At 38.6% G+C, this 26,927-nt stretch overlaps 1 protein-coding gene across 9 annotated transcripts in view; it reads left to right on the forward strand.

Annotated features, from left to right (window-relative positions):
- PTPRM (protein tyrosine phosphatase receptor type M) overlaps positions 1 to 26,927 on the forward strand; it is an 827,815-nt gene that overhangs the window by 287,055 nt on the left and 513,833 nt on the right. For all 9 annotated transcript variants that reach the window (XM_037050333.1, XM_037050337.1, XM_037050335.1 and 6 more), the window contains exon 3: positions 23,076 to 23,347. In XM_037050333.1, coding sequence (XP_036906228.1) covers positions 23,076 to 23,347 — 272 coding nt within the window. The remainder of the gene's footprint in view (positions 1 to 23,075; positions 23,348 to 26,927) is intronic.

Raw genomic sequence — 26,927 nt, forward strand, 5'->3', positions numbered from 1 at the left:
GCACCAGAGCTTGCAAGTGGCAGTGTAATATTTTTAAATATTTATATGTGCACCTAATAAGCATTTTCTACACCTTATTTTGGATAAATTGAAGTGAGGCTAAAAGCTCTGTAAAACATTCAGAAAACAATCTAATACCATCACATTATGAAGGCTTCTGCTAAACTAACTCATGTGTTGAGGAGAGGCTGGATTCTCCTTTTGAGGATGTGGTACATTTTGATGAGGTCGTGACACAGTGAGGCATACACACCTAGATCCTCAGGTGCAGCAGTCTCCAACCTTTTTGGCACCAGGGACCATTTTCATGGAAGACAATTTTTCCATGGATGAGGTAGGGGGAGGATGGTTTTGAGATGAGCACATTACATTCAAACTCACCACCTGCTGTGAGGCCCAGTTCCTAACAGGCCCAGGCTGGTCCTGGTCCATGGCTCAGAGGGTGGGGACCCCTCTTCTAGTGGACAGAGAATCTACACATAAAGGTCTTCTATCTTTTACTTATAACCCTGCACACCCTTCTTCCACAGAGGAGATGGTAGGATGGATGGAGACTGTTTGGTGTGTGTGTGTGTGTGTGTGTCTGTGTGAGATGAACTTGGCACTTGTGCTGGGTCTAGATCTGCTAAGACTATTATGCTGTCCTTATGATATTGAACAGGCTAAGTGCGCTTACTCAGTAAATGTGCCTGCCTTTTGACCCAGCAATTCCACTGCTGGGATTATATCCTAATAACCCTAAAATACCAATCCAAAAGAACCTATGCACCCCAATCTTCATAGCAGCAAAATTTACAATAGCCAAGAGCTGGAAGCAACCTAGATACCCATCAGTAAATGAATGGATCAAAAAATAATGGTACATATACACAATGGAATTCTATGCAGCAGAAAGAAAGAAGGAGCTCCTACCCTTTGCAACAGCATGGATGGAACTAGAAAGTATTATGCTGAGTGAAATAAGCCAGGTGTTGAAGGACAAATACCATATGATCTTACCTTTAACGGGAAGCTAAACAACAAAACAAACAAGCAAGCGAAATAAAAACAAAGACTGAAATAGAGAATGGAGGGACAGCGACCAGAGGGGGGAGAGGAGGGAATTTCAGGGGAAAAGGGGAAGGATTTACAGGGACTAGTATAAAGGACACATGGACAACAACTAAGGGGAATGGAAATGGAAGGGAGGTGGGGAGCACAGGGAGGCGGGCTGGGATGGGAATAAAAGACAGAAAACTGTACTTGAACAATAATTAAATAAACATAATAATAAATAAATAAATAAGAAAAAAAGTGACTAAATCTCTGAATAATTTCATGTTCATTTGGCTACAAGAGGAAAAGGTTCCTTTTTCATTAAATATAGAATTAGGATATGCCTAGCCACAGGCCTTGGTGTACAACTTGCCTGGATAAATTACCCAGGGCTTAGGGAGGCCTATGACCTCTTGAAGTATAGTAAGTTATCAAAAGCCACCAAAGTAGAAAGTGGCCAGAAAAAATGAATCATGCACATTCGTACCTGTTCAGGGAGATTTCTATGGAAACTGTTCAGCTTCCTACAGTCATACTTATCTTTTTGTCACTCCGTTTATAACGGGGAAAAGTTTAGCAATAGCATTAGGCATCAGAATTTCACCACCCCTTTATGTAAGTGCTTGTGGGTTTGAAATGGTTTCATGTGGGTAGATATATGATGAGGCTTTGTGTTGTTTTAGATTTTTAAGCTACCCTAGGTAAGAAATTATACTTCCTTCCTGAAATGGCCAGTAAGGGGCAATTGTTAAACCAATGGCTTTTTTAGGAGTTCTGATTTCTCTGAGCGTATTCTCATACAAATATTTATTGCATGCATTCCATGGTTTAAGTACAGCTGGTATTTTAGTTATCCTACAATTCATAACATTTCATGGCTATGATTTTATGAATTCTTTTACTTAAAATCTCACAGATACTTAAAAGAAATTGTTTCTAACTCTTGATTTACTTATGTATAATTATTTGACTTCTTCTCTACTAGTTGTATATATCTATACATACACACTTAAGGGAGACTTCAGATTATTATCCTAATATCCAGGCCCAGATTTGTTCAGGGTTGTATGACAATTTTGTGACAAGCTGGGCCTGGAACAGAGGGATGTGGGTTTCAGCTGATTATGGTTTTAGCACTACCCATGGCTAGGGAACAAGTTAAGAGACTTCAATGTCATTCATTCGGTGATTTCTTCACCTGTACTATATTCTTGGCAATATGGCCAATGTAAAAGAGATAGTGAAAGACAAGTCCTGTGCCCCTAAGGCATACAGACAAGCAATGTGAGGTGGTAAGTGCTAGTGAGGGCTGTTGTGGGAACTGTGTGGTGCCAGGTGGGAAGAAAAGATGACCCATAAGATGCCATGAGAATCATCCATCCAGAGGGTGCTGTGAGGAAAGAATAGGTGTTCTTCAGCAGGATTAGGGTAGAACTGGAAGAAGGAACAAGATGCACATGGCTTTGGAGGTGTAGCATGTTAGGCAATGGCAAATAGTTTTTGTTGGTGGAAATAACATGTGGAGGAGGACTAGCAGAAGCTGGAGCTAGGTTGGGAAAATAGAATACTGTACAAAACGTGGTTCTTTTTTCTTTGTTCTTTCACCTGAAGCATAAATAACTTTTCTATCTATATGAAATAGAAATATATGTTTGGCCCTTCAGCTGAGTTTTGAAGGAAGAGAGTTTGCTTCACATAGAACAAAAAGAATGTTCCAGAATGATATGTGCAAAATCTTGTAGACGTGTGTGCAAGACACTTGGGGAATACTGCAGTGGTTCGTATTGTAACTTGAGGAGAATGAATGGCCACAGAAAAATAGGAGCTAGGAAGGAGAGCCTGCTGATTACATACTAGCACCAACTCTCTGACACCAGCTGGGTATCCTACAATTAAGTTCACACTGGCTCTGACTTCCCCAAGTTAGCACAGACTCACAGATTAGGGGCAAAATCCTTTGATTCCGACACCAGTGACCCACAGTTTTAACATCAGATCCCACAAGTAAAAGAACAAGTCCACCTCCCCCAAAAGACTGCCTTTAACTCAGACACTAGCTGTAAGTAGGGTCCCCAGGTCACCTACATTTGTGTTCAACTTGGCTACAAATTCGAGGATTCCCAGGATCCCACTTTAGGTTTGGTAATTCCTAGAATGACTTACAGAACACACACACACACACACACACACACACACACACAATTGTTCTTACAATTAGTTTTATTATGAAGGATATAACTTAGGAAAAGCCAAATGAAAAAGTGCTAGGGCAATGCTTGGGGGCAATGTGGCTGGCTTCCATGCCCTGTGCCTGTAGGATCCAGCATGCCACCTCCAAGTACATTGCTGTGTTTAGCAACTGGGAAGCTCCACTGAGTTTTAGTGTCCAGACTCTTAATGGAGGTTTTGTTACCTAAGAATGACTGATTAAACCATTGGCTGAGATTGAACTTAGTTGCCAATCCCTCTGAAAACATCAACCCTTTAGTCAGGTGGGTTGCCGTTCTGGTGACCAGCCTCCATCTAGAACCTATCTAGGGGTCCCTCCCTGAGTCAACCTGTTAAATACACTGCTGTCACTCAGGAAATTCTAAGAGTTTTTGAAGCTCTGTACCAGGAACCAGGGACCTAGACCAGGTGTATTATTTTATCATACCTACGGATGAACTGTAGGTGCCATCCTATAACAGTCTATATGCTCAGTGTAAAGATGGTCTATGCATTTGCCAACAAAAATGTTAGCATTTTATATGTTAGTGGTTAGCAGATTACTCTAAAATGAGATGTGCAGAGTCTTTCAATAAAACCTTTCCAGTCAAAAGTTATGATGGAAAAAGCAAATGGTATTTCTTGGCATTATTTTTTAATAAAAGTAGTATATGCTCTAAATCCAGTTTAAGATTGGATTTAAGACTTTAACTTTTTAAAGAATAAAGCAGCCACCCTGTCTGGCATTCTTTAATTTGGTGATAGGAAGTAAGTTGCTTTTCATCAGGAGTTTTCACCCTGTGCCCGGGACTCTTTTAAATGTCAGATTTTAGCAACCTCCAGCCTTTTGGTATCAAGAATGGAGCATTTGTAGGTAACTCTTGGGACCAGATGACTTGAGGCAATCTAGAAGGGAGAATAAACTTTTACTTTGAGCCTTTTGTCTAGAGCTGTTCAAAGCACGATGGAACTAGTTAATACTCCATATTCTATTTAGTAAGTTAGTTTTCGGTAGGAAACTTTCTGGACACCCTTGTGAGGTTGTTTGTTTGGGTGAGTCCAAGAACTAAAAGGACTCATGAGCAGCTGGAGGACATCTGGGCCCATGAGTGGCAGCTGACTGGTATCGGACCATGTGCGGTTGTTTGATAAGCTCCTAGTTAGAGCTAACGTCAGGAATATTCTAAAAGCAAAGGTTTAGTGTCTTTCCATGGACTAGAGATTGGGCCATGGGCAGGTTAATCTTTTCCATGTCATCATAAAAGCTAATGTCCTCAGATTGAAAGGGAAACCGAAGTTAAAATGACAATACAGCATGGCTGTCCTTAGCATGAGGTTGTCTGGAGAGCTGAATTTTCAACATGGCTGACAATAGGCCTCCTTTATTACCAGTTGTTTGACCACTTGTAGATGAAAATTGTCCTGAACTCTACTAGACGACAATCATTCTGAAGTCTTATGCTTTGCAAAGCATAAGCTGTTGTGTGGGTAGTCAGTGAAAGTCCTTGTGAAGAATTACAAAAGTTTTCTTACTAGTACTGCTTCAGAGTAGTGGCGTACATGTATGTACCCACAACTGTGGTGTTTGACTTGTCTCGACTGTCTTTTATATTTTATAGTGTCTTACCTTTTGACAGCTCAGTTTCCTCATTGTTGTCTGCTTTTAGCAGTCCCTTCCTTTCTTGTACATTTTTGAAGATTCAGAAACCAGGTAACTTAATTTTTGTGTATATGAGAAGTAGTCATCTGATTCATCTGATTAAGTTAATGGACTTGGGAAATTCTGTTTTGGCTGTTCAGGGTTTGTTTGTTTGTTTGTTATGTTTTGTTTCTTTATTTGTTTGGATTTTTTTCTGTGTACTTATTCTCTAGGACTTAATCCTTCATGTTGCTGCTAAATAACTGAATTCTAAACAGATAGTACCCCACCCTCTTACTTCTTTATTTCACTGCCTACCAACAAATATTCAGTCTGATAGATAACTAAGTATTAAACAAAGTGATTTTTATTTAAAAATATTACAAAAATGTTTTTTTCTGAACAACTTTTAAGTACTCTTTGTTGCTAGTTCAGTTTTCTCCTCTGGGTGTGGGAGTAATTCCACCTAATGAAAGGTTTAAAGATGCTCTCTAAAATGCCCTCTGAAAGGACTGCCTCTCTGGCAGTTAACTCTCATGGGGGTAGAGTAGCTTTCAGACCCCTCACAGTTATGGTTAGTTTTAAAGTATCTGACTTGTTTGTGTGCCAAGTGGGAGTTCAACTCCCTGGAAGACCACTTATGGCAGCAGTGCAGCTCGTGAAAGAAGTTTTATGAAAGTAAATCATCAAGCTGTAAAGTATAAAGCATTTTAATAGTCCTGAAAGAGCTCAGTTGCTCTCGTAGACATACTGTGATTCCTAAAGCAGCTGTGGAAATGCTGCTCTTCATGCAGTCAGATCACCTCTCGATTTCAGTTGTTGAGGACTGGTTAATCCTTCTAAAGTTGACACAGTGAATAAAGCAAAGCAGAAGTATTCCTCCATCCTTGTATTTGTGTGGGGCTTTAAAATTTCTCAGTGACAGACCAGTTTACTTCTTAATTTACCCTGATAATACTGCTAAAGTTGCATTAACTTATCTTTTCTGCAGTGCTTCCTTACTGCTTCTGTAGATCTCTGACATACACTTGTAACTTTGTTTTGATTATGTGGTGCTTACCCTGCTAGACTTGAAGCATTTGAAGGACTATGAACCTGTCTACTGTGTGGGAGCTCTGCCCACAGGGCTCTGTCAGCTGCCACAGGTGAGAATAAGTCTACCAAGACATGATATGCTTGGGGAAGAAAGGTGGCTGATCTCTCAAAGGAGAAGGGCCAAGAGCCTTTTCCTCAATGGGCTTTTATTGGGTTCAATTTGCATAGGAATATAGGTAAAGCTCATCAATCATTGTCAAGCAGTAAGGATCAAACAATAGATAATGTATAAAGAACTACCAGAGCTTATTCGGAGTCAGGATCTGTTAGCCAAAGGGCTATAAAACTGGGGGAACAAACTCATTTCATGCTTAGACCCTTATCAAGAAACTGAGGGCATTCTTAGCAAAGCAGGTTTCATGGGATTTTATGCATTCTTTCTTAGGCCTGATCACCCGGGGAGCCTGCCCTTTCCAGTACAGAGCTGCACTGCCTTCTGTCATTGTTTCAGCCTTAAGTCAGGTGGGGAAAGTAAGGCAGCCAAGAGATTAGGAGACTTCAGGCAGACAGAATGAGGACTCGGGCTATGTCAAAGCCGAGGGGCGAGGGTCCCCTTTTGTTATAGCCCCCCAAGTCCTTCCCTGGGGGCCCCTTTGTGACCATGCCTGTCTTAGGTCATCCCTCCCTTGAGGAATCTTACCCATCATTGGCTAACCAGTCAGGCTTGGGGCCAAGTAGGATGAAGTGAAGGGGGCAGAGGCAGTGCCCCTGACAGGGAGATAAGCTTGTCTCCTTAGTGGCTTAGGGTCCTAAGATCTCTCGCTCAGCCTTAGCCGTGGAGGGTTACAGCTTCTGAAACCAGGCAGGGCAGTTTCCAACAGACTACCTCATGCCCAAAGGGTCTTTTACCTCATAAATGTTTTCTGAATAAACAAATGATAAACCCCTAATCCATTTCCACTGCTGGCCTGACTAATTACTCATCCTGGGTGACTCAGCCTACAGATCACTTCCTCCAAAGAGTCATCAGTACCATCCACCTCTCTGAGCTAGCTTTAGTGCCCCTTCTCTGTGCCCTAAGGGGCCGTTGGAATAGCTCTATCACTGCTCACACCATTGCAGTGTAATTCCTGGCATACCTCACTAGAATTAAGAATGGGGCTTGAGTCTTACTCAACTTGAAACAGTGATGCCTGCAGCAGTCCCCGGCACACAGTAGTTACTCCTTACATGTTTATAGATTTAAGGTGTGAGAGAAAATAAGGATGTAATTATAGGCTGATAAGACTGTGAATGACTTGCTCAGAAATTTGGAATGAATCATGGAGGTACTTGCAAAATACATGCAGTTACTCTTTCTTCCTAATGTGTTAATTATATAAATGATAAAGAAGAATTAATGAAAAAATAACCCTACCAGTAAGATATATAAAGTGACTTTAAAATACATTAGTTGCCATTTCTTGTTTCTAATGCATATAGGGTACTTATTCAGCAGCTAAGTGAGTGCCTGCCGTATGCCAAGTAGCGTGCCAGAGTGAAGATATCGAAGTACATGCAATATTGACTGTGCTGCTTTTCTGTCAGGGAGAATTCAGTCGCCAGAATAGTATGGAATCACTGTTCTTCTGCATCATTTGGGCTAAAAATGATATTGGACACCGTCAGCTTCCTGGCCTTTCAGTATCTATTTAGACAGAAAATTATTCGACTGTAACTGGACATCTCCCTTTTATTCTTCCTCACTTCTCCAGTATCACTGCCCTAGATTGGTCTACAAGTCCTAATATTCCCCCTGTGTGTTAACATCAAAAATCATATGATTGTGCATTTATACTTGTATTACCTTGTAATTCTATTCAGTATGTTTTTGTCTACATGGTCTGTTTCTCATGAGGATTGAGGGCAATGCTTTTTATGAGTTATTCACCAAAATATTGGTTAAATGAAAGAGAAATTAGTCTTTGTTAAAAATACTTGCAATAATCAGTATTTTTCTTTTCTACACTTCTTCCCATTTCATTACTGGCAGTCATGAATGTTTTAATTGTATAGTAATGAAGGTTGGGAATGATGCTTGTGGTGTGTCTTGACAAAAACACGTGAAGGGAGCACTCCTTGCTGAGAAAGAAAGCGTAGTGCACTTAGCACCACCGAGTGCCTCTACAGTTCGTCACAAATGTTTCTAGCCCCCAGGTTACATAGCACTTAGAGGGTGATGTTTGTCTTCTCTAGGCTTGTGTAAGCTAAGGAAATAGGACATCTGTTTTTTAATAATTTGACCTTAAATTGCATTTTTTAAAGAGAGGTCACATGAGTGTTACATCATTTTACTGCATTAGTAAGCAACAAGAATAAACAATATCCTCTGGGCTTCTGAAGAGATCCAGGAGTTGATCTAACTGTTTATACTATATTAAATGTCTCATTTAAAATTCATTTTTTTCAGTGACCTTGGTAGTTTTTAAAGAAATAGATTTATTCTAATCTCCTTATCTTGTATGTTGTCACTAACTATTTTGTTTACTTGAGATAAAATAACAAAACTAACTTTGGCTCCACACTGTTGTCTTAAGCATAGTGGGTTTCAATTTTTTATTCTTAAGAGAATAGCTCTGTGACTGAGAATAAACAATTTTTTAAGAAGTTGTAATTCAAAGCTGAATATGACCCTAATAGCTTCTAGTGTGTTTTTCATTCCTCTATTTTTAATGTTCTCCCAAGAGTATATACTACAAATATTTGATTATCTGCCTTTGTGTTATATTATGAAATCTTGATTATATGTTGGGTTGAAACATTAACCCTAGAATGAGGTTGATTGTATTAAACTTCTAGTTTTCTGTGTGACTTTGGGGCAGATTTTTAACCCATCTCATTTTTGAAATGATCATAATATGTTTCCCAGTGGGTTCTTGAGGGGCATCAAATAAAGGAGAAATAAAGCACTTACTAGAGAGTGGGATGTAGCACATAGTGAGCAAATGCGCAGTGACAGCAGCAGCAGTAACGACGTGAACAGGAAGTAATAATGGTCGGCCATGCTTGGAGCAGAGCAGGCTGAGCGACAGCTTCCTCTAAGCTCAAACCCACTTTCACACTCCCCCATCTGCTGTTTTCTGAAGTCACTGGGCCCCTTTGTGTGAACCACTGACCAGTTATCATTAAGGTGCCTGTGTCTTGGCCAGAAGTGGCATTACTCCTCATATTAATACTCAGTATATTTATCTATTAAACTACTTGAAAGTTTTAAATAATTTTGTAACTATAATTAACAGCTTTCACAATCACCCTTAAGTATTGTAACATTTTACTCTTGTAATAAAAGAGTACACTCATAATTCAATGGACTCGGTAAATTTTTAACATTTAATCACATTAGATTTTTCACCCTTAGTTGACTTTAGAATGATTATGTATAGTATCTGAAAATTGGTCTTTATATATTTAAATAAATGCAAATGCCATACCTGGTTTGGATTACTGACCTTGTTATGCTGAATAGATATGGATATCAGTAGCCTACATAATCACATTATTATTGATACATATAACTACAGGGATGCCAGAAATTACCTAGACATGGGCATTCAACTATTTCACCTTCCTAAAGCTAAGGCCAAATACATCTGGATAAAAACCAGCACTAAATCTTAACTTTGACACATGCTCACAATGTGCCAGGCAGTCTTCTAAGAAGCGTTCTGTGGTAGCCTCTTTGAAACGGGCACAATTTTATACCCATTTCCAATAAATATCTGTGTCAAGAAGCAAAAACAGGCTGCCTGGTGGCAGAGCCCCAGGCCTCCTCCCTGGGCTCCAGGAGCCGGTGTCCCGTCTCCCACCATGATGTGCGCTCGCCCACTCTCGTCCTTGGAGCCCTCAGATCTTTCAAAGTAGTCATTCTTCTTTTATTATTTTACAGGTGAATTGGCAAGTTTTAGAGTGATTTGTAGGTGAGATTTCTGTCCCAGCCTACTGTAGAGTGGCAAAGAGCGTGATTCTCTTTATGGTCTTTACTATTAAGTGCTGTAATAAATTGTCATGCTTCCCTCTTGAACACATGAAGGAATTTTGCCAGAACTGCACAAATGTTTGGTTTTGAAATTTTTGGATATTTAAGAAATGTACTCATGTTTAAAACTATACCTAATATTTGCTTTAATTTAAATTACTTGATTTAGTGGTGAAGTCGAATATTTTCCCAAGCATCTCTTTATTAATTGTATGCTTGTTAACACAATTGACTTTTCAGACCATTTGCTAATTATTTGTTTGTATCTTGAATCATTTTCTGATTAATTAATTCAATAGATTCCTTAAATTCTAGGCTACTTTGAACATTAATAAATTTGATACTGTATTATATCATTATTTTAATGTGTGGATCAGTTTAGTTTCCCTTACTGATTAATCTTGTTTTCTTTTATATAAAATAAAAACATGGTCATTTTATTTTTTATTTTTAATTAGAGTTGACATTCAATATTATCTTAGTTTCAGGTATACAGCATGATGGTTAGACACACAATTTATGAAGTGATCCCAATAAGTCTAGTACCCCGGTGACCCCATATAAAATTATTATTATATTATTGGTTATATTCCCTATGCTGTAATTTACTGCCCATGACTATTTCTGTAACTGCCAATTTGTAATTCTTAACCTGTTCACCTTTGTCACCCAGCCCCCAACCTCCCTCTCACCTGGCAACTGTCAGTTTGCTCCCCATGAGTCTGTTTCTGGTTTTTTGTTTGTTTTTTAGATTTCACATATAAGTGAAATTATGTAGTATTTGTTTTTCTCTGTCTGACTTATTTTACTTAGCATAATACCTCTGGTTCCATCCATATTGCTGCAGATGGTAAGATGTCATTCTTTTTTTATGGCCAGGTAATAATTAATTGTATATATATATATATATATATATATATATATATTACAGCTTTTTTCTTTTAATCATCTCAACTACTGGTAGGTGCTTTGGTTATTTCTATATCTTGGCTATTGTAAACAATACTGCCATAAACACAGGGGTGTATATATATATATATATATATTTGAATTAGTGTTTTCAATTTCTTCAAATAAAGACCCCAAGCTGGGATTGCTAATTCATATGGTAATTTTATTTTATTTATTTTTTAATTTATTTTTTAGATTTTTATGTATTTTTAGGAAGAGGGGAAGGGAGGGAGAAAGAGAGGGAGAGACATATCAATGTGTGGTTGCCTCTCAACATGGCCCTCACTGGGGACCTGGCCCACAATCCAGGCATATGCCCTGACCGGGTATAAAACTGGCAACCCTTTGGTTCATAGCCCACACTCAATCCTTTGAGCTACACTAGCCAGGGCATAATTTTATTTTTAATTTTGTGAGAAAACTCCATACTGCTTTCCACAGTGGCTGCACCACTGCATTGCCTCCAATAGTGCAAGGGTGTTCCACTTTCTTCACATCCTCTCCAACCGTGTTGTTTGTTGATTTATTCAAGGTAGCAATTCTAACAGGTATGAGCTGATATCTCACTGTGGTTTTTTTTAAAATTTTCATTTCACTGATGATTAGTGACATTGAGCATCTTTTCCTATGTCTGTTGGCCATCTATATGTCTTCTTTTTGTGTTACACTGTGTGAGTTTCTTGTATATTTTGGGTATTAACCCCTTACTGGATGTGTCATTGGCTAATATCTCCTCCCATTTAGTTGATTGTCTTTTCATTTTGTTAATGGTTTTCTCTTTTGTGCAGAAGCTTTTTAGGTTAATCTAGTCCCATTTTTATATTTTTCTTTGTTGTCCTTGGTCGAGGAGACACTCCTAAAAATATTGATAAACATCCATTTATGATTACAATTCTCAGCAAAGTGGGACTAAAGGGAACATACCTCAACATAATAAGACCAAGTATGACAAACCCATAGCTAACACCATATGCAATGGTGAAAAGCTAAAAATTGTTTCCTTAAGATCAGGAATGGAACAAGGATGTTCACTTTCACCATTTCTATTCAACATAGAATTAGAAGTCCTAGCCACACAGTCAGACAGGAAAATGAAATAAAAGGTATGCAAATTGGAAAGGCATGATACTATATATAGAGAACCCCAAAGAGTCCACAAAAAACTGTGAGAACTGAAAATTAATGCAGTAAAGTAGCAGGATACAAAGTTAATACTCAAAAGTTGGTTGCATTTTTATATATCAGTAACAAACTATCAAGAAGAGAACTTAACAAAATAGCCTAGTTGATTTCTGATAATTCCTTCTTTCCTCATTTTGACCCAGGAGTGCGACCTCTGTGTGGCTCTGGCTTCTGACCCCAGCCAGGCTAATGAAACATCATAAGCAAAATTTGTGATTTCTTCCTCAAGGGTATGGGGAGCTCATAATTAGGGACATTAAGAGAACCCTTGGAGGTTTTTTGTTGTTGTTGTTTTGTTTGTTTATCATTTTTTAAATTTAATTTTTGTTCAAGTACAGTTTTCTGTCTTACATTATCAGCCCTGCCCGCCCCCTACCCAGTGCTCCCCACCTCCCTCCCATTTCCGCCCCCCACCCTTAGTTATTGTCCATGTGTCCTTTATACTTGTTCATGTGAGTCCATCCCCTTTTCCCCTATGGTTCTCTCCCCTCTCCCTTCTGGACCCTGTCAGCCTGTTCCCTTTTTGAGTGTCATTGGTCATATTTTACTTGCTTGTTTGTTTTGTTTTTTAGATTCCTGTTAATGGTGAGATCATATGGTATTTGTCTTTCACCAACTGGCTTATTTCGCTCAGCATAGTGCTTTCCAGTTCCATCCATGATGTTGCAAAAGGTCATGCTCCTTCTTCCTTTCTGCAGCATAGAATTCCATTGTGTAAATGTACCATAGCTTTTTGATCCAGTCATTGACCAATGGGCATCTAGGTTGCTTCCAACTCTTGGCTATCGTGAATTGTGCTGCTATGAACATTCGGGGGGCATAGGTTCTTTTGGACTGGTGTTTCAGGGTTCTTAGGATATACCCCTAATAGTGGAATTGCTGGGTCAAAAGGCGCGTTCATTTTTAGTTTTCTTAGAAACTTCCATACTGTTTTCCATAGTGGTTGTACCAGTCTTCAATCCCACCAACAGTGAACTAGGGTCCCCTTTTCCCCACAACCTCTACAACACTTGTTTGTTTCTTTGTTTATGGTAGCCATTCTGACTGGTGTAAGGTGGTATCTCATTGTAGTTTTAATTTGCATCTCTCTGATAGCTAGTGATATCGAGCATCTTTTCATGTCTCTGGATCCTCTGTATGTCCTCCTTGGATAAATGTCTAGAACCCTTGGAGTTTTTAGAAGAATGTATTTATATTGATTGATTGATTGCTTGATTATTATTATTTCCACTATGGTTTATTTTTTCTCTTTCTTAATTTTTATTGTTATTCAAGTGCAGTTATTTACATTTTCCCACCACTACTTTCCTCCACCCACCCTCACCCCTCTCCCCTTTGACTTTGTCCATGTGTCCTTTATACATGTTCCTTGACAACCTTTCACCTTCTTTCCCCTGTTTTCACCCTCCACCCTCCTCTCCAGTTACTGTCAGTTTGTTCTTTATTTCAGTGTTTCTGGTTATATTTTGCTTGCTTGTTTGTTTTGGTGATTAGGTTCAATTTATAGGTGAGATCATATGGTATTTGTCTCTTCACTGCCTGGCTTATTTCACTCAGCATAACAGGGCGCCACTGTTTTGTTTTTGTGAAGGTGAAAAATGTCTAAGTGATACACTATTAAAATGTTTAAGTTTGGTTTATACTTTATATAGAAGCTAAATATATAATTTTTCAAAGCAAGACATAGTTTAGCTGGTAGACTATCACCAGTTATATATGTGAAGAAGAAATCATCTCTAAATCAACCGTAATTTAGGAAAAAATAAGCGGAAGCTTATGTTGTGATGACTTGTGTCATTCTGAGATTTAGAACAAAATGAACTAGTTTCTAAAGATGCCAAGCAGTAAAAATTCTGACATAGGAAATTAATCAGTCTCTTAAGAATGTTTTAAACATTCTACCTGTCACTCTCCACTGTTGTACTTGTGGCTCATTTTCTAAGATACAGTCATTAGTGTCATCAGACAGTTAAAAGAATATGTTTGCTTTACTCTGTTTATTCTTTACTTATAAATTATAAAACACACACCTAGTATTCTCAGCTAAGTCACTGAAGCTATTTGTTGAGATGACGCACTGTAATATAGTTAGTTCTCACTAAAGCTTCATTTTTCTTATGAAAGGAGAGCACATTATTTTCCTCAGTGGAACCCCTAGGGTTTCTTCAGTTTTCCATGAATCTCTTCATTTCTTCTTTGTCTCATATAACTGTGTCAGAAAACTCTTTTTTGAAGAGTTATTAGTTGACAGTTGTAAAATCAAAAATTTTACAATACTTCAGGTTGTAGTTATGTAAATGTTGCTGAATTTAATGGATCTGATTTGTTAATTTTGTAATATTTTCTATGTTTGAAATTCAGCTAATCTGTGAAGTTCTTGCTAGAGGAATTGATCCAAGTTGTACTTTGTTCTCAAAATACCCAGCACATGTGGACACTCAGATGAGCCCTGCCATGGCTAAAAGTGATTGCTTAAGGTGAATGAATCTATTTTGGTCAGCTCAGTATTTTTGTGAATAGTAAATAACAAAATACCCATTCAGCTATGCTGTGAGTCACTAAATTGACAGTGGTTATTTAATGTAAATGTTTTACAGCAAGTATTTTATGAACATAACAAGTATACAAACTGTGCTTGTTAATAATTTTATAGCACTTAGATTGATGTAGGATTCCCTCCAGAAGAGCAGAGTTTATGTACTAACTGGTATGACTTGTAAAAAGTCCTATTCAGATGAGCCCATCAACTCTCTCCCAGTGAAAGCCCCAGCTAGACTCTTTAGGAGTAAAGTGGTCAAGAATGATGTTCATTTTTTGGCCTCCTACTGTATTTTTCAGGAGCATAGTAGGAACAAGGCAGAAATTAGTGCAGCTAACAAAGGGTCTTGCCTGGTCATTGAGAATGCACAAGAAAGACAAAAAGCCATAGGGCAAAATAGAAAGGGACATAGGACATTTAGGTGAAGAGACAGATTTTTATTAGAGTTTTATTCTCTAGTGATGGCAAAATAAGTATTGTTTGTGGTAGGGTAAGATTTTTGAAAAGGACACAGGAAAGGCATTAGCTTAGGAAGGATGTATGACATCTGGTCCGCAGAACGTCAGTGTGGCCGTGGAGACAGCTGTTTGTTCAGGCTGAAACGGGTGCTAATAAGTATTTTTAAAGTGATGATGGCGCCTCCCTGCAGAGGCTTTGTTCCCTTTGAGCTCTAGTGCCTGAGTTCATTTATTTCTCCACAGGTTTCATTTTCCCTCTTTCATGAGATCTTTCATCAGAAAATACATATTTTTAGGACCATTGTTACTACTGCCTGAGGGAGCAGGAGGAGGGACGAAACCTGGTATCTTGGGGTTTTTTTGTTTTATTTTTTAATTTATTTAATTGTTGTTCAAGTACAGTTTTCTGCCTTTTACTCCCACCCCAGCCCGTGCCCCCAGTGCTCCCCACCTCCCTCCCATTTCCACCCCCCTTCATTTTTGTCCATGTGTCCTTTATACTTGTTCCTGTAAACTCTTCTTCCCCTTTTCCCCTGAAATTCCCTCCTCTCTCCCTTCTGGTTGCTGTCCCCCTGTTCTCTATTTCAGTGTCTTTGTTTTTATTTTGCTTGCTTGTTTGTTTTGTTGTTTAGCTTCCTGTTAAAGGTGAGATCATATGGTATTTGTCTTTCAACACCTGGCTTATTTCACTCAGCATGGTATCTTGTTATTTGAGGGATGAGATCAGTTTGAAATTACAAATTAAAAATGAAAAGCTTTCTTACCAAGGGGGCAGAGCACACATTATATATCGTTGGTTTGGGTTATTGGGGAGGAGGTGCAGTATGGCCTTAAAGCATTCCTGGGCTGTGGAATCAATTGGGGGTTGCACCCAGCATTCATTTGCTTATTAACATTGCAAAATGAAGTAGGGTAGAACAGGAAATGGGAATATCATACAGATGCACATGGTAAGAAGTATAGTAGCACATTTTTTATGAAAGTTTGTGTCTGAATATGTGTGTATGTAGGTGTTATGTATGCACGTATAACATACATGTATACTGAGTTACAAGATAACAATATATTTCGTATTATATGGACAAAGTACTTAAAATATTGGTTTTAGAGAACTGCACTTGGAGCTTATATTTAAAAAATGCCAATTCCCTTTGCTTTATCAGATATAGTCATCGGGACTCTGGTGAGTTAATTTTTCTCTGTGTTTGTTCAGGTCATTCTTGTCTGAGAGAGTTAATGAGATGGAGTATATGGAGCACCTGGCCTAGGCACTGGGTGACACAATTTACTTTCCTGTGTTTTCCCCTCCCCCTTAAGAACAGCCAAGCTGTGCTGTGACTCTGTGTGCCCTGGCCTACTGAGCTCTCTTCCTTTTCTCCTTGCTTGGAAGCCAGTTCTTTGCTGAATTCAGAGTCTCAGTGCTGTCATTGCACGCACTCACCGTGGTCGAGTTTGCCTCTTCTCTGTTTGTCTACTTGCTTTCTATACTTCATCTTTATTTTCTTCTCCCACTTTCTATCATAGCCAAAGGGCTTGGCTTTATAGCCATTAGTGTTTGGATAAGAAATAGAGTTCCTTTTTTTCACATTTCTTTCTTCCAATTAACCTGTCTCAGTGTTTCTCTTACACTGCTAAGAAAAAAAATATGTATTTGAGTGCCAAGAATGTCATACCTTTGTAACTTTAAGGCTATGCCACTCAGCGTGGTCTGCAGATGAGAAGTGGTCCATAACCCGTATGGAAGTTGAGAGCAGCTCTTTAGAAATTTTTAGAGAAATTTGACAGAGTAATTTTATGTTTATTTAACCTAATAACAAATCTGTACTTACATTTTACATGTATTTTATTTTACTTTTTCTAAAAATCTATGTTTATTGTGCTTTATATAAGTTTGATCTGAGATGCATCAGAAATTTAAAAAACTGCTCCTTCATCATAGATTGTTTGAGAAGCACTGCTCTAGATACAAGTGCTATATTTTAGTGGGTTAGAAGAAGCACATGTGAACATATAAACTAGAGTCAGGATATTTGCTTGCAAAGAGGGAACTTGCAAACTTTGTATGTGGCTTTTGGATCTTGAGTTCATAAATGTGAAGGTCATAGTGGGAAAAATGAAGATGAAACAGACAAAGGGAGTGAAATGATCTGTGCGCTTTTATCAAAACTAAGAGGCTTAAAAGGTGAGTTTTATAATGGCCTTGAAATTCATAAAATGCTGCTTCTCAGCCAGCCACAGTGCTTAATAACACACGTAATTCTCTTTTCCTGCTGGAGGATGGAAAACACTCCCTTTGTTGTTGTCGTTGTTGTTGTATGCACAAGGTTTCTCCAATGTTGGAAGAGAATTCATACAGTTTCCTTAGCCTTTAAAAAGCTAGAGCCTCTACTGCACCAATGCAAACCTCAGTGATGGTGTAGAGGAATAACTAATTATATGTATTTAGTGCTGCTGTTGCAAACAGTGACAGAAGTAGTCTCGTCAAGAGCACTTGCCGGTGGGTGTGATTAAGCTGAATTTAATTCACCCAAAGATTCAAGAATGTGAATATTGCATGTTCTCTTAGCAGAGTTTTTCTTTTCAAAAAGATGAAAATAATTATTCTTAACGCCGTCCTGGTTTTTGTGGAAAGACCTTTGGAAGCCCACTCCATTATGTGAGCCGTTCTCATTTGCCGGAGATGTTACCTTTTCTTCTTCCATACTAGTGATCGAAGAGAATTGTTATCTAAACACAAATGGAATTTCTGTGGCAATTTGAATTCTGATTTCTTTTATTTATTTGCCCAGTTGGAATATTTTTTGTAGGGGAAAAAAAGTTGAGGTAAGGAAATACTTACCAAGGGAGACCAAATTACTCTTTGAGAATTCATTTCCTCACAGTCAAAACATTGAAGTGGAAGGTGAAAATTAAACATTCAGCCATATAGGGATATTTTAAAAACCAGACTTAGTCTAAAATTGAATATAAATGTTTTGAATTTTTAAAACATCCAGCTGGTGAGTTGACTTTACTTTCATAGAAAATAGATGATAAATTCAAACAATTAAAAGGTATCTCTTCCTTCCCACCTCCTATTCTTTATGCACAACCATGAATTTACCTGAGGATTCTAGGTTGCTAGACTATGCTAATCATAAATGTTCATACTTTCTTCTGTAAACTCACTAGAAGAGAATGTGCACTTATGTCAGAAAATACTATTGGCTGAAATCTTACATCCTATACTTTACAACCATGAAATAAATTTTCATGGTCACACTGAAATAAAGCTTCCCTTCCCAAAGCTTAAATGTAGGGGCAAAATTGACATCAATAATCAATTCATTCAGTCTTGTAATACTTTAATACCAATGATGTGCTCTCATCAAGAAAAGAAACTTCAAAAGTATCACTGGGTAAAATAGGATAGGATCAAGAGGGCTGGGAAATGAATAGATGGCCATCTATAGAGCTAACTGCTAAGGAATTGCAGAAAATTTAGAGAATTCATGCACTTAGGAGATATGGGGAAACAAAATAATCATAATGATAATCACAAATGGTATGCTACATGGTAATGTAGTTATGCTACATGGTAAACATTGTCCAGGTACCTTTATAAGCATTGATTGTAGGAACTGTGTAGAAATACCAATTTAGAGACTCTGGAGGAATAAAAAAGAGGGGCATCTCAGGGGAATGTCCCCAGGAACAGATTTACAGTGAAGAGAGACTTTTCCTCTAAAAAGTTGTGTGTGTGGACATCAGAGTGGTGCTCAGTTGGTTTCTGGACAGTGGGAGGAAGGATAACTTGCCCATGACTGTGGAGGCAGCCCAGATGGATTGCTTTCTGAGGGCCAGAACAAGTGAAGGAGGAAGACAGTGTAGGTAGAGTAGACCTTTCCACCAATACTACATACGTGTAATTGGGACATCTCTGACTAATTTCACAAAATCACACATGATGATAGATCTTGTTTGAAAAATGGGATTGGAACAGACCACTCACACTCTATGCAGTTCTGCAGCCAGAGAACCAGTAACAACCATAATCAAATCAAAACACTGAGCCCATAACTCCCACCTGGCATTTAGAATCCTAGTAAGTCCATCTTAGCCCTGTACCCTAGGGCTCCAGCCTCCTGCTCCTCACTAACAGGTCCTCCAATTCATTCCGTTCTAATGGAGACCACTTTCTCTGCCAACTTAAAAACACCATCCAGGGCTTGTCTTCATCAGTCCATGTTCTTTCCTTTTACACTCAGGAGGTGGGTAGGAGATCCATAGCTCCTTTAGCTGTTCCTGCAGTTTCCCAGACAGCTTAAGAGGGGAGAAAGAGGAAGGGCTCTAGAAAGCACTAAACTTCTTGCCAATTTTTAGACTAAGCAAAGACAGTTTGGCAGGATCTTGAGCTTTGTTTAATAGCTATTGTATAGCCTCTTATTTAAGAAAAAAATTGCCCCGATCACTCTAAAACTTTAATGTCCAAAAAATGAAATCACACCTGAACCAAAGAGACTACTGTGTAGTCTGATGTCACTCCCCATTTTGCTAATCCTCTTTGAGCTAATCTGAATTACAGAAGCATGCCATGTGACAAAACAGACTGAATTCTGGCTCAAAAAGGGAAAAAGGAAAATGGAATATAAAAATTAGAACCATTTACATATGTACCTTAGAATGTCTCCTTTACCTTAACATAAATAATTCTGTATATTTTGCCCCACCCGGTGTGGCTCAGTGAATTGAGTGCTGGCTTGTGAATCAAGGGGTCACTGATTCAATTCCCAGTCAGCGCACATGCCTGGGTTATGGGCCAGGTCCTCAGTTGGGGGTGCGCAAGAGGCAACCACACTGATGTTTCTATCCCTCTCTTTCTCCTTCTTTTACCCCTCTCTAAAAATAAATAAATAAAATCTATTTTTTAAAAAAATTATCTATATTTTTAACAGCTCAAAAGGCTGATAGCATTTTGTGCTGGGGTGGAGCATTGAAGTATTAGAGGATAGATAAACAGTGTTTTAGGGAATTTTGGTAATTTCCTGAACAGTATGGTAGGAAGTTACCAAGTTTATACCAATGTGTGAAAAGGGACTCATCTGTATTAGCTTCACCCAAGCATCCAAACTAGACTTCACAGGACTTGGGAAGCACAGACTTTTGCCATTCTTCACATATTGTCATGTTTGCCACCCATGGTTGCTCAAGTTTAATTGATGGAAACACTGCAAGAAATTATATTGCCAGTGCAGCAATACTAAATTTAGGTCTTGGGGATTCAGAGTTGACCTGAAGGCCATGCCATGCCTCAGTATACAGGGTAGCTATATGGTAGGTAACAGAAGCCCAAATGATTGAATATGGGGAAAAACTGCTTATGTTTTACTAAGAGCAGTCAAGTACAATTTTAACTAATGTTATAAACACCAAAAGCCTGTTTTAGTATTCTTATGGAGTTGGTCAGGTTTTTTTTACATTTTTGTAGTATTTGGCTAACCCAAGTCATTTCAATGGAATTCTCCCGCCACTTGTTCTGTTTCTCTGTCCCCAACTCTTTCTAAAATCATATTTCAGTTTTTCCTTATTACTAGAATAAATGTTCCATGGATAACTCTTCCCCTGTGGCTTGGCTTTCATATTACAGGTGCATAATATTCATCTCTTGAAAAATTGCCATAATATCCCTCTACTGTTGGGTAGGGCGGGGTTTTTTCATATATGGTCAGACAGTACACAAAGAAGCACAGGGTTATTGGAGTGTGGCAGGATGAGAAATGGGCTGAAACTCAAAGGCCCAAAGTTCTGGTTTTGCCACTAACTCATCCTAAAGTCTGGACAGGCTGCTTCCTAATCTCTCTGTGAGACAGTTCCTATTTATGTTAAATGGTGTTAACACTAGCTCACCTCATGTAGTGACACTGTGAAGGGAACAGCCATAAGCAAACACATTAATTTAGAAGGAACACACCAAGGCACATCATAATTACATTAGCCAAGATTAAAATGGAGAGAATCCTAGAAGCAGCAAGAGATGAGGGGACAGTCACCTACAAAGGAGTACCCATCAGACTGTCAGCGGATTTCTCAAGAGACCTTACAGGCAAGAAGGGGCTGGAAAGAAGTATTCCAAGTCATGAAAGGCAAGGACCTACATCTAAGATTACTCTATCTAGCAAAGCTTTCATTTAGAATGGAAGGGCAGATAAAGTGCTTCTCAGATAAGATCAAATTCAAGGAGTTCATCATCACCAAGCCCTTATTATATGAAATGTTAAAGGGACTTACCTAAGAAAAAGAAGATAAAAAATATGAACAGTGAAAGGACAGCAAACTCACAGAAACAACTACACCTAAAACAAAAGCAAACTAAGAGGACAGCTAGATCAGGAGCAGAACCATAGAAATGAAGAACACATGGAGGGTTAGCAACAGGGGAGTGGGAGAAGGAGAAGGGGGGAGAAGGTACAGAGAATACGTAGCATAGATGGTAGGTAGAAAATAGACGGGGGGAAGGGCAAGAATAGTAGGGGAAATATAGAATCTAAAGAAGTTGTGACACATGAACATAAACTAAAGGGGGGAATGGTGGGGGAGGGGTGTGCAGGGTGGAGGGAAATGAAGGGGGGGAATGGGACAACTGTAATGGCATAATCAATAAAATATTTTTTTAAAAGTGAAACAAAAAAAAAGAAAGAAATTACCTATGTGTGTTTTCTCATTTAGTCCTGATAATTCTCTGGAAAAGGTGGTCTTCTCATTTTGTTGTTTAGGAAATTACACCTTATAGACAAGATAAAAATTCCACAGTTTTTCTAGTATTATGTATGTATGTTTATACATATGCTTGATGTAAACTAAATATGTGTGTGTGTGTGTGTACACACAAATATACATACATATACCTCCTTGAAAATTATGGTTCGTAAGAGGAGAGTTATAAAAGGAATAGTCAAGGGTGATAGTCTCCTCACCTACTACAAATCATTAGTTCAACCTGAGCAGTATTTTATTTGTCATCTTTATACTCCAGGTTTAGCTGTTCTGCCTCAGAGAGTCAGTACGGTTTTCTCTCAGCTGAAGAGTACTTATAGTGACATATTTCTCTCTCATTTTAGAACATTTTGATTTTATCTTTCTTTACGTGGTATATAAAATTCATATAATTATTTTACTTGCCATTTCTGTGGATCTTAAACTTGGGGATGGCCCAAGAGGCACAATTAATGTCAGAATATCTGGTAAGCTTGACTCCACGTGGAAACGCTTCCATGGGTGGGTTAGTGCCATGACGTAAAGACAGGAAAAAGCTCCTGGATGCATTTGAAAATGACCATCCTCCAGTTGGAGCAAAGCTTCTTTAGTATGTTCAGTCATGAAAACACCCCCACTGTCAAGAAGTCAGCTGTTACAGCAGTGGGGGAGGGGTGGTGAGGCTGAACTGCAAGAATTTTATTATATTGACTATGAGGAACATCATAGGGCTAATAAGCTTTCTAAGATTCCACAAACCAGACCAATCTGTTATCTTTCTCTAGGTCCTGTGAGAATCTGAAAGTGGATCTGATTGGCAGAGGATGGTGCCATTATAACATAATGCTCTTCAACAGAACTTTTTGAGATAATGGAACAAATGGTTCAATAGTTCTGCTGCCCAATATGGAACAACTAGCCACATGTGGCTATTGAATACTTTAAATGTGGTTAGTGTGACTGAGGAACTAAAATTTTAATGTTATAGAATTTTAATTAATTTTAGTTTAAATAGCCACCTTTGGCTAGTGACTACCAGGTTGTTCAGTGCTTGCCTGACAATTATGCATATTTCTGTTGCTTAGGCGACTAATCACGGTGACACCAAAGGAATTCACTGATCTTGAGAATATTTTGGGGTGAAAGTGATGACAGAAATGGGGTTTTTGAAGCCTAAGTATGTGTGGAATTTGAAGATCAACCCATATAATGATGGTGCCTTTTCAGCAGTGACCAGAAAGCTGTATTTCGGATTGACTCTTTTTCTTTTTCTTTTCACAGGTTCTTTCATGTTGGTGAACACATCTGGAAGATCTGAGGGGCAGAGGGCCCAGCTCCTCTTACCTCAACTTAAAGAAAATGATACTCACTGCATTGATTTTCACTACTTCGTATCCAGCAAGAGTAATTCTGCTCCTGGGTTACTCAATGTCTACGTGAAGGTCAATAATGGGCCTTTGGGGAATCCTATCTGGAATGTATCTGGAGACCCAGCACGGACGTGGAACAGGGCGGAACTGGCCATTAGTACTTTTTGGCCCAACTTCTATCAGGTATGCTCTTTGTTTTCATTTCGTGTTGTGATGCACCCTCTAACTTCTAAAAATCTACTTTTCTGTTGTATAAACAGAATGTGTGAGAAGTGTTGGTATTTTTTATACCAATGCAGGGAAAGTTTCACTATTTGAAAGCAAGTGTATTTAGGGTTTTTTTGGAATATTACCTTTAGAAAGGAATAAAAGACACAATTCAAATTTGTTTATGTGTATATTGTTATTAAGGGGAAAAAAGCAGTGACCTTGCCACAGGGCTGGAAGTGCTGTCTGCAGGGATGTTTTACTTTCTCTATTAAGTAAGGAAAAATCTCAGCCAGGGAGTCCTCACACTTGATTCTAAAAGAAAAAGCCCCTTCTTCCATCAGCGGATCTCAGGAGTAGATGAGTCATTAAGAAGTGAGCCCTGGTGGACTCAGCTCCCACTACAGAAGCAACGGGAGGAACATGCCTTGTGTCGGCCAAGTCCTCACTGGGCAAGGGCTGCCGTCCTTGCTGCAGTCACTGGGAATGTTCTCGTGAGACCCGCACTGCCCACTCTGCGTTCTCATTGAAAGTAACAAAGGAGGAGGTCCAGGAGAATTAAGAAGTAGTACAAAAGAAATCTCCCTGTCACATTCTGATTGTTGAAGAGTTCCTGTAATGCAAAAGCAGCCTGACTTGGGGTCAAAGGTGTGAAATTAGTGACAGTGGCATTTGGTGCTCTTTCTCCTTTTGTCCACAGCACCTTTAAAAACAACTTGATTTTTAAAAACAGCTCAATTTCTAGCTAAGAGGAAACATTAAGAGGATTATGATAGTTTGCTTTCTCTTAATTCCTCTGGCTCACTCAGGAGCCAAATGGAACGTGTTTCCAACCAAGGTCATCTCACCTCTTGTGTTTAATTGACGTGCTCAGCTAGTCAGGGAATGGAAAAGTGGGTCTTCCTCAGGACTGCTTGCAGTCTGAAGGGTGTGAATGGCACCCAGGAATCTATTCTACAGGTTTGATGTTTATTAGGAAGATGCATCAGTGGGAGTAAGTGGGCTGTAAATTCCCTACTTTATTTATTTTTGTACCCTCATACCTATACAACATCTGGGATTTAATGAGTGATAAATGTTTCTTAAGTGGAAATGAAGGACTGGTGAAAACTGTAATTCACATGTAAATTGTTATAAATCTTTATTTAATAGAGTATACTTTGGCAATATATTTTAAAGGTGATAAATTTTAGACATATCGAAGTTTAGTAGTCTGTTGTTAGGAATTCCTCCTATGGACACAATGAAAATTGATTGCAAATAATTAACTACAATGGGTATTCATGGCAGTTTATTTATAATAATTGAAAAATTAGAAACAGTATTATTTCTAACAGTAGATGATTAGTTAATATATGCTACCTCAATAAAAATTATTTTGCAACTATGAAGAATAATGTTGTGGAGAACCATTTAATGATGGATTTAAACTTATGTTGTTAAGTAAAAAAGATCTGTATAAAGCTATATGTTAAATCCCATTTTTAAATTAAATATGTATAGTCTACAGTATATGCTGAAATAAATATATTTAAAAATGATATCTCCCCAGCTAGTGATTTGATTATTTTTCTTTCATCTGCCATATTCTAAAATTTCCCCAGTGTACATGTCTTGTTTTTACTTATAAAATAAAATAGAGTAAAAACTTTTTTCTCTCCCAGAGGAAAATATTCTATTTAATGAATAACCTTATTTTTGTATGTCTGTGGTATAATTCAAAAATATGGCCTCTGGGAGAAGTTTTGTCTTTCATAGATTAAAATGGAAGCAGGGGAAGTGGGTTTGGTGAGGCTAGGCTTCAAAGGGCTTTTGTATGGTAGACTAGGCTAAGAAGCTGAATGTTTTTAGAAACTTCTTTTGGAGGAGACTTTCCAAAAGGAGATAAGGCGTAGTACTGTTACATTCCCTACCACTGGCCCTCTGGAGCTTGCACTGAACTGTTTCTTAGGCTTGTGCTGGGTAGAGGCCAGTAGAACACAATTCTAGACAATATCAGAGGGTATGTCCTGCTCACCTGCGCCCTGATTTGCTCCTCTTTTTGGTGAAGGCCCTCTTTCTGGCTTATAGATGACTGCTTACTCATCTTCTCTTGTGTGCGCATATGGCTTTTCCTCCACATGTGGAAAGAGAGAGTGCGCCCTGGTCTCTCTTCCTCTTACTATACATACACTAATCTCATTATGAGGGCTCCACGTTCATGACCTCATACAAACTTAATTACCTCCTAAAGCTCCATCTCAAAATACTATCACACTGGGGTTTATGGTTTTAACACATAAATTTGGGGAGGTGGTTACCACATGCAGTCCATAGCAGCCTTTAATACACCTAACTCAGACCATCAAAATTAAAGGAATGATTTAATTTATAAAGTCTTAGATTAGCCTTTCAGAAGGAATGATCAAGTATATTAAGAGAAAGGTAGTACTATATAGCAAACCATTGTCATTTTCTTTTTTTAAGATTTTATTTATTTATCTTTAGAGGGGAGAGGAAGGAGAAAGGGAGAGAAATATCAACGTATGGTTGCTTCTCGTGCATCCCCTGCTGGGAACTGGCCTGCAACCCAGGCATGTGCCCTGACTGGGAATCGAACTGCAGTTGTTTGGTACGCAGGCCCGCACTCAATTCCCTGAGCTACACCAGCCAAGGCCCATTGTCATTTTCAATAAATTCTTTTTTATTGATCTCTTTCTTATTGATCTCTCTTTTATTGCTTTTTATTTCAGTTATCCCCATTTTCCCCCATTACTCTCCCCTGTCCTACCCAACCTCTACCTCCCACATTCACTATTCTCCCCTGCCTTGTGTCCTTTATACACATTCCTTGGCTTGACCCTTCCCCTTCTTTTCCCCTTAATCCCCCTCTCCCCTCCCCTCTGGTCACTGTTAGTTTGTTCTTATTTCCATGTCTCTGGTTCTGTTTTGCTCATTTGTTTGTTTTGTTAATTAGGTTCCACTTATATGTGAGATCACATGGTACTTGTCTTTCACTGCCTGGCTTATTTCACTTAGCAGAATGCTCTACAGTTTCATCCATACTGGCGTGAAGGGTAGGAGTTCATTCTTTCTGTCTGCTGCATAGTATTCCATTGTATAGAAGTACCACATTTTATTCATCCACTCATTTACTGATGGGCAGTTAGGCTGCTTCGAGCACTTGCCTGTTGTAAATAATGGAGATTTGAACATTGGGATGCATAGGTTCTTTTGAATTGGTGTTTCAGGATTCTTAGTGTATAATCACAGCAGTGCAATTACTGTGTCAAAAGGCAGTTCCATTTTTACTTATTGTAGGAAATTCTATACTATTTTCCACAGTGGCTATACCAGTCTGCATTCCCACCAACAGTGGACTAGGGTTCCTTTTTCTCTACAACCTCACCAGCACTTGATGTTTATTGATTTGTTTATCATGGCCATTCTGACCAGTGTGAAGTGGTATCTCATTGTGGTTTTAATTTGTATCTCTCTGATGGCTAGTGATACTGAGCATCTTTTCACATGTCTCTGGGCCCTGTGTGTGTCCTCCTTGGAGAAGTGTCTGTTCAGG

The sequence above is a fragment of the Sturnira hondurensis genome, unplaced genomic scaffold (genome assembly GCF_014824575.4).
Source record: "Sturnira hondurensis isolate 20B ecotype Veracruz unplaced genomic scaffold, ASM1482457v3 Scaffold0006713, whole genome shotgun sequence".
NCBI classification, from domain to species: Eukaryota; Metazoa; Chordata; class Mammalia; order Chiroptera; family Phyllostomidae; genus Sturnira; species Sturnira hondurensis.